The sequence below is a fragment of the Columba livia genome, chromosome 25 (assembly GCF_036013475.1).
Source record: "Columba livia isolate bColLiv1 breed racing homer chromosome 25, bColLiv1.pat.W.v2, whole genome shotgun sequence".
Taxonomy (NCBI): domain Eukaryota; kingdom Metazoa; phylum Chordata; class Aves; order Columbiformes; family Columbidae; genus Columba; species Columba livia.
The window spans coordinates 3,867,346-3,879,187 of NC_088626.1; the positions used below are offsets into that span (position 1 = coordinate 3,867,346).

The 11,842-nt window shown below is 50.0% G+C and overlaps 2 protein-coding genes across 8 annotated transcripts in view; one reads left to right on the forward strand and one right to left on the reverse strand.

Annotated features, from left to right (window-relative positions):
* The window catches only part of SLC4A5 (solute carrier family 4 member 5), a 31,131-nt gene extending 28,324 nt beyond the window's left edge, over window positions 1-2,807 (forward strand). For 4 of the 7 annotated variants that reach the window (XM_065040646.1, XM_065040647.1, XM_021291359.2 and 1 more), the window contains 2 exons: window positions 171-238; window positions 692-2,073. In XM_065040646.1, coding sequence (XP_064896718.1) covers window positions 171-238; window positions 692-857 — 234 coding nt within the window. In that variant the 3' untranslated portion in view covers window positions 858-2,073. Of the gene's footprint in view, window positions 1-170; window positions 239-691 lie in introns of all 7 variants that reach the window. The other 3 variants (XM_013367908.3, XM_065040648.1, XM_065040645.1) reach the window with 2 other exon arrangements.
* On the reverse strand, window positions 1,390-11,602 carry MTHFD2 (methylenetetrahydrofolate dehydrogenase (NADP+ dependent) 2, methenyltetrahydrofolate cyclohydrolase). The gene is made up of 8 exons (XM_005505245.4): window positions 11,354-11,602; window positions 8,795-8,979; window positions 7,921-8,043; window positions 7,010-7,162; window positions 6,821-6,928; window positions 5,911-6,003; window positions 4,875-5,000; window positions 1,390-3,422 (listed from the first exon to the last, which is right to left on the reverse strand). Exons 1-8 carry the CDS (start codon window positions 11,431-11,433, stop codon window positions 3,283-3,285), a joined length of 1,008 nt encoding a protein of 335 aa, XP_005505302.1. The 5' UTR covers window positions 11,434-11,602; the 3' UTR covers window positions 1,390-3,282.
* Window positions 11,603-11,842: the final 240 nt, after the last annotated feature.

The window sequence follows — 11,842 nt, forward strand, 5'->3', positions numbered from 1 at the left end:
TTTAACACCATAATTTGTTGATTCTGTGCTCTAATCACCCCGAAAATCAGCGTTTCGCGGGAGCTTTTCTCCTCCTCCCGCCGGCCGGAGGATGCTGGACCCAGTAGCAGGTTGGAGTGGGGGTGGGTGATTTTTGGGGGGGCTCCTTCCTCACCTGCGTGTCCCCCCAGGAAAGAGGTCCTCCACCTGGAGCTTTGCGTTCTGATTCCTCCCCGAATGGTTCAGACCTGGATCGCAGGTAAACGGCACTGAACGGGCCCCCCCCCTGCCCGCACTCCCCCTTCCCGGGGACATATTTTCGGGGGTCACAAACCAATGCTCCCAGCTGAGCATCACTCCCTTGAACCCTTTGCCACCATCCTCGAACATTTCTGAATTATTTCCGTATATTTTTGCAGCATTTTGGGTGCTTTTGTTTGCTGGTCCTGGCTTTTGCGGGGACAACATACCCCAAGAGGGTTGATAGCCCCAGAAATTTTAGGATGAGTTGCCTATGTAAATCCTGAAAATTTAGGATTATTCCCCACCTGCAGCTGCTAATTCTGCAGTTTGTCCATAATAAATGCAAAATATTGTGGTTTTATGAATTTTTACCAGCGGTAGCGTCATCCAGAGCCCTTTGCTGGGGTGGTTTTGGGATGTGGGTACCCAGATTTGGATGCTCACTCCCCTCTCTCCTCCTCCTCCTCAGTATTACGCTTCACCTGAAGATTTCGTGCCCGTCGTCTCCCGCGTTTAACTACTCCCGAAACCCCATCTGCGCCGTGCCCCAGGTGAAGATAGAGATGGAATCGGACTACGAGGACACCGACACCGACAAACCCCCTCGGGACATGGGCAGTGAGACCACGCTATAGTCCCGCGCAGCCTTCCCCTGCCCTTTATATATATATATTGATATTGAAATATTCATATATATATATAAAGATAAATTGAGCTTATTTTTCTATGTGAGACAGAGGAGACCGGTGGCCCCAGGGGGCTGTCGCTCCGGTAGTTTTTAGCATCACGACTTGTTGAATTTTCTCCCTTTTCTGCCGGGCAAAATGGGGCTGAAAAGGTGGAATTGGCGATTTTGGCCTCGGAGCCACTGCTGGGCCGGAGAAGCTGAAGTGGGTTTGGGCTGATGGGGATGGGGACCGCACTGGGGGGATGGATTTGAGGGGGGATTTTGGGGTGAGGAGGAGGTTTGTGTGGCTCAGGTGGAACAAGATGCGTGTCCCCAGTCCCTAAAAGCACAGCGCGGCTCTCAGGGAGTTTTGGTTTGTGAAGGGCACGGTGCATCGGCCTTTGTGTTGGCAAAAGGATGCTGGTCCGAGCCCACGGTGACACGAGGGACCCAGATCTGCTGGTCTGGAGCCACCCTCTCAAATCTATTTCTTTGACTCATTTTTGCTAGATGCATTATTTTATTTTTCTTTATTTCAAGCCTCACAGAGCCCCAACCCTTCCCCTCCCTGATATTTATACCAACCACACGGGGCTTTCCAGGACACCAGTTCAATATTGCAACCGGTCTGAACCTTTGCGTGGGACAGACCCCAGTTCTTTGTAAATAGTTGAGTCCGACAAAGACTTGAAGGCGGTTTTTCCTATTTATAGCAATTATTTTTTCTTCTGGTTCAAGTACAGCTCCTGGGGAAACGTGGCGAGCTAAATAACAGTATTACTCCCAAGCGTGAGCCACGTAGCTTGACGTTAACATTAAGAACTTGAATGCGTCGTGTCTGTTTAGTAGCGTTTTGTACCGATCTCCTCTGCGGTAGCTGCAGCGTGGTCCAGGTAGGCTGCTGATTTTAATCAAACAGGTTAATTAGCTTGATCCGGTACATCAGCTCTACTCCCCCTGCCCCAGAAAGGCTTTGTGGACTCTGGTAGATGTTTCCTCGAGCGGAGCTGAATCCACTTTAGCTCATTTTGACTCAATTTGTCCAAAGTTCACCCATGGTTTATACTTTTTCTATCTGCAAACAGTGGAGCATCTCAGATTTGCCACCTCCATTCCAGTCCCACTCAAGCCATTTTGTATTTATCAGTGAAACAACCCAATAAACCTGGTTTCAACGAGTCTCAGCTCTTAGTGTGTTTCTGGTGCACTTGAACCTCAGCTTTTCTTCCCACTTTAGTGTTTTTGAGCACAAATGTGGGGTTAGTGCCTCCAGCACCAGCCCTTGAGTGTCACAACAACCTTTTAGTGCTCCCAGAAAAGGTGGGATCAGTTTTTTCAGGGAATGATGAAGGAGTCCAGGACTCACCTCACACAACCACCACTGCATGGAGGTTTTTCCATCCTGCCCAAGGCATCGCAACCCCAGGTAAGATTAAAGTTCAATAGATAATTAATAGTCCTCTAATGCATTAGTTTGCAAGTTCTAAGTTTGTGCTGTGATGGGGTGGAGGTGGGAAATAGAGCCAGGAAGCTAAAGCGGTTTTGTTCAGGCATGAACTTCCTTCTAGGCTGAGTTGGGGAGGCAGTTGTGGCTTAGCTGAACTCAGGGGAAAAGCCAGACCTAACCCTGCTCTTTGCAGACAAAAAGGAGCTCACAGCACAAGCGCTTTAATAAACTACAGCTCTTTTCCTGAAATAAGAACAAAAACTTGCTTAGAAATAATTCTAGGACACAAGCAGGGTTGTTTTCTTCCTTCTCATACTTGATTATTCACTAGTACTCACACACTTATCAGTACAGTCCAGGAAATCTCCAGCATGCCCCCTATCAACACCAACAGCCCACATGCTGTTGTTCTTTGGTGAGGAAAAAAAAAGGCTTTTTAATAAAAAAATCATTCTCCAAATAGCAAAAAAAGAAAGAAATTAGCTGTACACTAGAAGAATGTTACAACAGATCTGCCCCGGCCGGGCTGAGGACAGATATATGGCTTTGTTCAAGTACAAACTGCTACAGAAGAGCTTAACTCCAACTAAACATCCAGCGTTGAGTAGAAGACTGCAGCACAAGTCAAACCTGGGCAGGTTATGGGAACAGAACCCGGGAGGTTGTTGCTTGAGCAGCACTTGAACTCCCATGGGGTTGATAATGACTCCCGGGGAGCCGCACACCCAAGAATTGGCTTAAGCATAAAGCAGTTTTAGTAGCAGGAGTAGGCCAGGAGTGTAACTGCTCACACCTCTGTTTATCCGCTTCAGCTTCCAATAAATATCTCTGACCTCTGGCTAGGAAATGCCACTTGAATAAATAAAAATATTGCATTTTCTATCGGCCTGTTTGGGAGTCGGTTTTGGAATGTTGAGCTCAGTGCTAGAGAAGAGTCCCCCCCTGTTTAAGCGGTTAATGCTTGCAGCTCTTTGGGTTTGAGCAGCTTCTTGGCAGCGATGATGGTGTTCTTCATCAGCATGGCCACCGTCATGGGCCCCACGCCCCCCGGGACCGGCGTGATGTAGCTGGCTTTCTTCTTCACCCCTGCGAGGAGGAAAACCAGAGCTTAACGTGTGGCAAGAGCAGCAAATGCTCCATCCGGAGCTGTAACCAGGCTGGTGGTGTTTAAATCCCTTTACCGTTGCCAGCTGAGGAAGAGGAGCTGCTCAATGGGGATGTTTTCACCCATTAGCAGGACAGAGCCCATTGCAGTCTGTCTGTGTCCCCAGCTGAGCAAGGGAACTGAGGCCAAGCTGGGGGGAGAGTGAAAAGCGATGGCTAGGAGATGGATTTTGAGCACAGAAATGGTCTAAGAGCTGGATTTATGGCACAGGAATGGTCTAATAGAGCACAGGAATGGTCTAATAGAGCACAGGAATGGTCTAATAGAGCACAGGAATGGTCTAATAGAGCACAGGAATGGTCTAATAGAGCACAGGAATGGTCTAATAGAGCACAGGAATGGTCTAATAGAGCACAGGAATGGTCTAACTAGATTTGAAGCACAGAAATGGTCTAGTAGCTGTATTTAAGGCATGGAAATGGTCTAACAGCTGGATTTAGGGCACAGAAATGGCCTCATAGCACAGAAATAGTCTAATAGGTGGATTTAGACGACAGAAACAGTCTAAGAGCTGGATTTAGAGGACAGAAGTTATTTAATAGCTAGATTTAGAGCACAGAAATGGTCTAATACAGCACAGAAATGGCCTAGTAGCTGGATTTAGAGCACACAAATGGTCTAATAGAGCACAGAAATGGTCAAATAGCTGGACTAAGAGGACAGAAATGTTCTAATAGCTGGATTTAAGGCACAGAAATGGTCTAAGAGAGCACAGAAATGACAATGTGGGTTTCACCCATACGCTTGAGGGCAGCCACAATCAAGTACTAACAGTTTGACCATTCACCCTCTTGCAGGAGGTGTTTCCAGTGTGGTTCCCCAGAGGTGCACAGCTCATCGCAACAGCCCATCCAGCAGCGTTGCCGTCGAGTGGTGAACAGCAAGGCCAGAAGGCAAGTTCTGCATGTTTTTATTTAAAAGTAGGAGCGCGAGGGATAAATTGCAGTAGATGCAAAGTGCCCAAAGCACTCAGGTGAGTCCCCTCTGCCTTGCAGCATTCGCCTTTCTGGGACAAAACTCCCAGGGCCAGAAACGTGTGGGGTCTGAAGAGCCTTTATGTGCATGGTACAGATGTATATATACACATGTCTGTATATATGTACATATATACATGTATATATATGGGCATGGTTTAGTGGGGGACTGGCAGTGTTAGGTTTATGGTTGGACTCGATCTTAAAGGTCTTTTCCAAATGAAATGATTCTATATTTCAGGAAGGCTGCAGCTGTGCACATGGTAAAATGTTGGATACACCAAGCACACCACAAGCTTTGGGCTCTGCATCTGCTCAGTCCCACAAATGAGCAACTTCTCCTTTTCTCAGCACACAAGATGTTTAATCCTGAAGGAACCAGACAAAGTCTCTCCCTACCTTCAAAATCCACGTCCCCGACCAGCCGCAACTGGGCAGTGACAGGATCCTGCACCCTCGTTATCCCCACGTCGATAACGGCAGCTCCTTCTTTGATCATGTCGGCTGTGATCAGGTTGGGGATCCCTGCAATGAGAAACAAGAACCACACGCTCACGGTGGTGCCAGCAGCCCCTGCTCCCCCCTCCACATGATGTTTTGTCCCACCTGGGCCTTTCCACCTCACAAACACCCATCTCCCCATTGCTGCACAACCCAGCGCTGCTTCTTGACGTTCAGCTCAGCAATTTGAGCTGTCTTACCAATAACAGTGTCAAGAGCTGGAATCCACCCCCACAAAGAGATCTGGCAAAGGAGCTGAGACCAGAGCTTCCCCTCCAAGCTGAAACATTAAGCTTGGCTTTTAAAAATCTGGCGCTGTGGTTAGTTTTCACACAGTTTCAGCAACACTTTTTGCACCTGCGCTAAGTCAGGGGGAAGCAGCTTCCCCAAGGCTGTGAAACCCCCAGCGTGAGTGGGGGGAGCAGCAGCTTGTGATGCTCTTTCAGGGTGGGGTGTTTGTCTGGTTCTGCCAGATCTCACCTCATTTTCTCTCCTCCCTTCCCCCAGGCTCACACTTGGCTTCTGCTGCCAAACAAACACCCCAAAAATCAGCTCAACTCCTCCAAGCCTGGAAAAGAACATAACCCCAAGGGATTCCTCGGCCCTGCAGCTGTCCCACAGGATTTTGGGTGTCTCTAGGTAAGCAAATGTCATTTTGCTATCTTTTTTCTCCTCCCCACATCAATACAGAACTGTCTGTACATGGAGCCTGCCTGTAGCTGTTCTCATCTGCCCAGGTGCTCAGGGCAATCCCAAGCCCTCCTGCCAGATGTTATTTTACACTTCAAAGGCAGAGCTACAAAAACAGCTCTGCTAGAAGATCAAGTATGTGGCTCCTGGGCTTAATCACAAGATTAACTGTTCAAACAACCCTGGACTCTCCTGCGCTGCCAGAGCTGCTTAAAGGTGCTCAGTACCAACAGAATTGTCTCACCCGCTGCGGCCACCACAATATCGGCGCGAATCGTGTGTTGCTTCAGCTGCTCCTTGGGAGTGTAGCGGTGGGATATGGTGACGGTGGCATCGCCTGCGGGAGTGGTTACACAGAGCTTTAATTCACCTGTACTAGCCAAACGCAGCCACTTCAAGTCTTCGCCTTCAAAACCTCCTGCGTGTTTCTTGGGAACAATTTGAATGTGGCAGCTTTTAAATAGAGTTTCAAAATACAGTGGAACCTGGATGCTGCCTGAAAATTCAGAGATACAAGCACCGATGGCATGTAAGATTTCTTGCTCATGAGCAGCTCTTAAATGAGAGCTCTCTCTGCCTAAACACTACCTAAAAGGGAATAGCAATTTTCAGACTCAAAATCCAATTTTATGCTGCAGGGAAGTTAAAGAAAACTATGAATGCCAGATCTCAACGGTCTCAGAAATCTCCAGTGCTACTCACATTAACAGCACTCCCAGTTACATTTCAGTCTTGATGGAGATTAAGTCAATGCTACAACATGACAAAGTCTATTCATTCTAATTGATGATTTTGCAATAAATACTAACAAAACTATTAAAAAGAAACAGCTTAAAGTGTCAGCAATTTATTGTAGCACCCTATCATTAATTATTCACGTAGTATTTATTATAACCACCAAATATGCTAAATTAATGTGAGCCTGATGACAAACCCCAGGGAACAGCCCAAATCTGAGGGAGGGATCTGGTATAAAAAAGGACAAAGACTCGCTAAACAAGGCTCCAAAAATGTTATAGGACTATGTGCAGAGTTATCTCCTCAGCTTTGATGGGCCAGAGTCCCTCAGGCGCTCTTGGGACCGGTTTAGGAGCCTGAAGGGGACAATGTGACAAGCTGGGGGCTCCATCCCGCTAGAGCCACCCCACTCGTACCTCCCGGGCGCTCGTGCCTGCCATCGGTGTGCAGCAGCATGGCGATGGGCATGCCCACGTTCTTGGACCTGCCGGCCACCACCACGTTCTTCCCCAGCGTCGGGATGCCTGCAGAGGACAAGGCAGAGTCTTAGAAGGCACATAAGCTGGAGTTACACCACACAAAATACAAATAGTGCGGCAGCTCACCGGTTCTTTTGATGATCTCCCACACACCCCACGGCGTCGCGGGCAGCATGGAGTACTGGTCAAGGCACATGCGCCCCACGTTTATCACGTGAAAGCCGTCGACGTCTTTGTCCGGACTCACAGCGTTGCAAATCTTGCGCTCGTCAATGTGTTCTGGGAGAGAACAAAAAGCTTTAAGCCCCAGGATTAGCCAGAAAACGCGCTTTGCACTCAAAGCCCTGACCTGCCCCTTCAGAGTTAGAATGAGAGAATCATTTTGGTTGGAAGGGACCTTTAAAAATCATCGAGTGCAACTGTTCCCCCACCCCAGCACTGCCCCCTGTCCTGAGAACCTCATGTCCTGAGAACCTCATGTCCGTCTGTCCAGCCCTCCAGGGATGGTGACTCCAGCACTGCCCTGGGCAGCCTGTTCCAATGCCCCACAGCCCTTGGGGGAAGAAATTGTTCCCACATCCAACCTCAACCTCCCCTGGCACAACTTGAGGCCCTTTCCTTTCATCTTGGCACTTGTTCCTGGGGAGCAGAGACCAAACCCCCTCACTACAACTTCATTTCAAGTAGTTTGGAAGCCTGAAGCTCCTCAAGACTTCCCGCAAGTTCAAGGCCAACAGCTCCCCGGAGAAGGGAACTGAAACCACTTTGGGACAGGAGCGTCAATAATGCCAAGAGGGTATTTTTAGGCACAACCAAGTTCAGACCTCTGGCTCTGAAAGCTGATACTCTCTACACAGGAATAGATTTTTGTGCCCCTCAACTGAACTCGTCTAGGCAGCTGCACCAACTTCTTGGTGCTGTATCACATCAGGGTGTCACCCTCTGTGTCACCCCGTGCTGCTGCCCCTCCTTCTGCCACCCAAAAACCCTGAAAAGCTTTATTTCAAAATGAAATGGATGGAAATGTGGCTACTCACCGGGCAGAGGAAGCTGCACTAACAGGCCGTCCACATTGGCATCATTATTGAGCCTGCTGATCAAATCCAGCAGCTCCTCTTCAGTGATAGAAGCCGGTCTGAGGATGGTTTCACTGCTGATTCCTGCACAGTAACAAAACCCCTACATCAGGGCACCACACGTACACAACAGGAGAGTAACTCTCTCAATCCATGCAGATTTAAGCTGCCCAGTTTCATTTCTGATAGGTATACACCAAGGATTGTGCATTTTGTGTAACAACGGGCGCCTTCCAAGCTGGAGAGACCTTCCCAAGTCCTGCGAGTCAGGTCTAAGGACCTTTAGTATCGGTCCAACAACCCGGGAAAGACTATTTGAAAGCAGAGACCCTCAAAGAAACCCAACCAGAGTGTCCTACAATGAAGATGCAGCCATATGTCCTGGGGTCCCTCTTGACGCAGTAAGAAGGGGATGTTAGTCTAAAAATCTCAGCTCCAAAGGCAGCTCCAGCAGCACAGAATCCAAGAGAAAAATAAGCTATTTATTACCCCTCGCAGCTTATTTTCTCCAGAACTATATTTTGCACCTTGGGCAGTTGAGGAAAAACACAAACCGGAGCCCCATCTGTGCTTTATGTGGTCCAAGCAAGGCAGGAAATCCAAATTAAAAGACTTGGTCTTGGCTTAAAGGATCCAAACAACACAACACACCCATGAACCATGTTTAACAACTCCATCCCAGCACAATAACGAAGGCGGCCAAAGGAGTCGCAGCAAATTCAGGGGCAAACGTGGACTGGCATCCCCAAAAAGCTTCCTCCAGCATCAAGAACTCCCAACTAAATCAAGATAACAGTCACTCATCCCCTTTTTTAAAGGAAAACACAAGACATACCAACATCAGCAGCCGCTTTGGTTTTGTTGAGCACGTAGGAGTGACTGGCTGGATCCTCGCCGACCAGCACCACGCTGAGGTGAGGCCTCTTGTTCCCAGCCGCGACCCACTGCTCCACCTCGTGTCGGGCTTCCTGCCGGATCTGCCGGGCCAGCTTCCTTCCCGAGATCACCACCGCCTCGTGGCTGCGACAGAAAGCGTAACCAAAGCGTTTAGCATCCTTAGGACCGCCAAACCCAAGCTCTGTACAACATAAAGCAGGAAAAATACATGGTGACCGCACGCCAGGGCAGAAAAGGCACTTTTACTTGAGCGTGTTGCACTGCTACTCCAAATCATGTAAAGCAGCGTATTTTAGTCTTCATTTACAGCTTTGCTGCCTAAAGCCGGGCTCAGCAAACAGAACTACCAGAAGGAACAACTTATTTGTGCAGATGGAGGAAACACACACACAACTCTCCTCTGCAAGGTCAAGAGTCTGTGTGTATTGCTCACCTGGCACTTATTTCAAGCCAAGAAACTACGAGCTTCCATTTTTAGACAGCTGGTCACCCGTTCCGTGCGAAGACATGACAGCTTCGCTACAAAGGACTTACACAAAGCAGAACTCGCTGCACTTAGGCGGAGCTTGGCCCACTGAAGAGTAACCGTGGCTGGTCAGACGTGTGTGCACAACGTGCCGGGTTCCTGTTCCGGAGATCCCGGCCCCCACAAATTCCTTGGTGAGACTATCGGCACATCTAGAACAGCACGAACTGATCCCACGCCCTCCCCTACTCCATTAATTGCTGCCACCGCTACAGTTGAGTCTTCACGCCGAGCCGGAGGGATGTGGTTTCAACTCCAGGACAAATTCCAATGCGTTGCTGGAGCAGACAGGATGTTTGCCCGTTCGAACCGCGTCAAAACAGCTCCTCACATACATTTGTGGTCTAAATCGGTAACGGGAATATCGAGTCGCTGCCAAACGCGTTCCAGGGAACCGGACACCCTGCGGTATATAGGACATTTGGCTCGCCCACAGGTGACCGGTTGTTTTTTCCCCTCAGGTTACCACTACAACTTTAATTTGAACATCATTCTCATTCACTAACCTGTTTGCAAGAGGCTTCCTCAACACAAGCTTCACCTCTAGACTTCACTACAACATTTAAGCCTGGCCTTACTGCCAGACCTCACGAAAAACACCTTACTGACTCAATTATTCCATAATTCTGAGCTGGAGAAGCTGCTCCCTGCAGCATTGCTGTCATTTACAGTGCCTTCCCGAATTGCAAAGACCAGCCCGTTTCTGAAGCAATCACCACAACCCCCTCAATTTGCCACAGGAATCCAGGAGACAACTGACCCAAAAGCACCAAGCGCAGTTTCCAAGCCCCCCTGCACTGCACTGTCCAACTGGAACGAACTGAATTGCTTCAGTTTCTCCTCAAAAATCTATCAGCTGCCTGGGGGACAGACATTATCCTTCCAGGATCCCGCATTAAGTCCAACTTTGCTTTTTTCTGACCTTTTCTAGGTATAACCCTGACCCTGGAGCTCTGGGGACAGTTGCCATAGGTAGAACCACCACAAGAGCTGCTCCAGACCCAGGACAGCCCCAAGATACCATCCAGGTAGGAAAACATTTACCTAAATACTTCCTTAGAGATACAGCAAATCTGTTGTGCTTTCATAATCCCTCACCTACTCAAATAGATAGTTTTTCCAATTAACTGTGAATTAAGTGTTATTTAAACCCTAACAGCAGTCACCCCAGTCAAACCCATTTAACAATAACCAGTAAAATCCCATCCCAGAACAGTTCAGCCCACTGGCCCCCCAATTCTATTTTAGAGTTAAACCTGCAGTAAACTACCACCTACCCATTGAGATGTAAAAGGAATTATTACAAGTACATAGGGAAAGGAAAAATCATTAAATCAGGGACAACTCATGCCAAGAAGCAACCCAAGTCTTCCACTTATGTAAACCTGAGGTTGAGGTGCTCAACCTGGGGGTTCCAGGGGATGGGGAGAAGCATCATGTCCCTCTATGAGCTCCAGGGAAGCTAAAATAAGAGGCTGAAGTTGCATTTGGAGTAAGGAGCAGCTGCAAAACCAAAGCACCCAAGCAGCAGCTGTTCCATCAAGGGTTGTTTTGGTGCATTAGAGCAAAATGTCATGCAGAAATGATGGGGAAAGTCACTTGGTGCACGGTGGGTGGGATGCTCGGGAGTCTCCGGTCCCTCTCCCTGCGTACCCCCGGGCTGAGCCCGGGGCTTGGGCCGCGGGAAGGCCCCGGCAGACCCGCCACCCCCCTGCCCGCAGAGAAGCGGGGCCCGGCACACACCCCACGCAAGGCAGTAGCGGGATTTCATCAGCCTGCACCGCCCGGGGCGGCCGCTGGGGGCCCCGCTCATTCATTCCCGGTACCGGAGGGCCGGGCCTACGCGGACCCGGTGGATGTGGAGGGGGCCGGGCCGGGCTTCCCCCTCTCCAACCTGCGCCGCGATTGGGTGGAGGAGGCGGGCGGGTCCCAGTTCTCCCCATATAAACCCCCGCCCAGGCCGTACCGTACCTGGAGGCGCTGAGATGGAGGCCGCGGGGCCGCAGTGCGGAGCGGCCAAGGGCGCGCAGTGGGCAGAGCGCGGTTGCCATGGCAACGGCGCGGAACTGGCAAGCAGGGAAGCGACACTGCTGCCTTCCGCGCAGCCCGCCTCCTTATATAGCGCGGGAGTCTGGCCCTGCCCCTCCGCGCGGCCGGCGGGAGCCAATCGCCGCGGCGAGCGCTGAGGAGCAAGGAGTTGATTGGCAGTGGAACGGGAGGGAGGTGGGACGGAGTCGGTGCTTCCCGGTAGAAAGAGGTGCTCCGGGGAGGGGTGGGCGAGGCGGAAAGAGAAAAGGAGCGTGATTGGCGGAGACGGGCGGGGCGTCTCCTCCCTAATTGGACAGGGCGGCGCTGATTGGCTGGGCCAAGAGTGGCTGCAAGCGGGACTGTGGGTTGCGTAAGCGAGGGGCGGGGTCAGGATTGGGGTTAGGTCAGGGGTCAGGTTTAAAACTGATTTGG

What these genes read in the sequence shown, in the direction of transcription:
- MTHFD2 (XM_005505245.4), bottom strand. Translation starts at nt 11,433, where the DNA reads ATGGCAACCGCGCTCTGCCCACTGCGCGCCCTTGGCCGCTCCGCACTG. An exon ending in CTCCATCTCAGCGCCTCCAG is followed by an intron (nt 8,980 to 11,353) that starts GTACGGTACGGC and finishes TTTCTGTCGCAG; the next exon opens with CCACGAGGCGGTGGTGATCT. An exon ending in CAAAGCGGCTGCTGATGTTG is followed by an intron (nt 8,044 to 8,794) that starts GTATGTCTTGTG and finishes GTTACTGTGCAG; the next exon opens with GAATCAGCAGTGAAACCATC.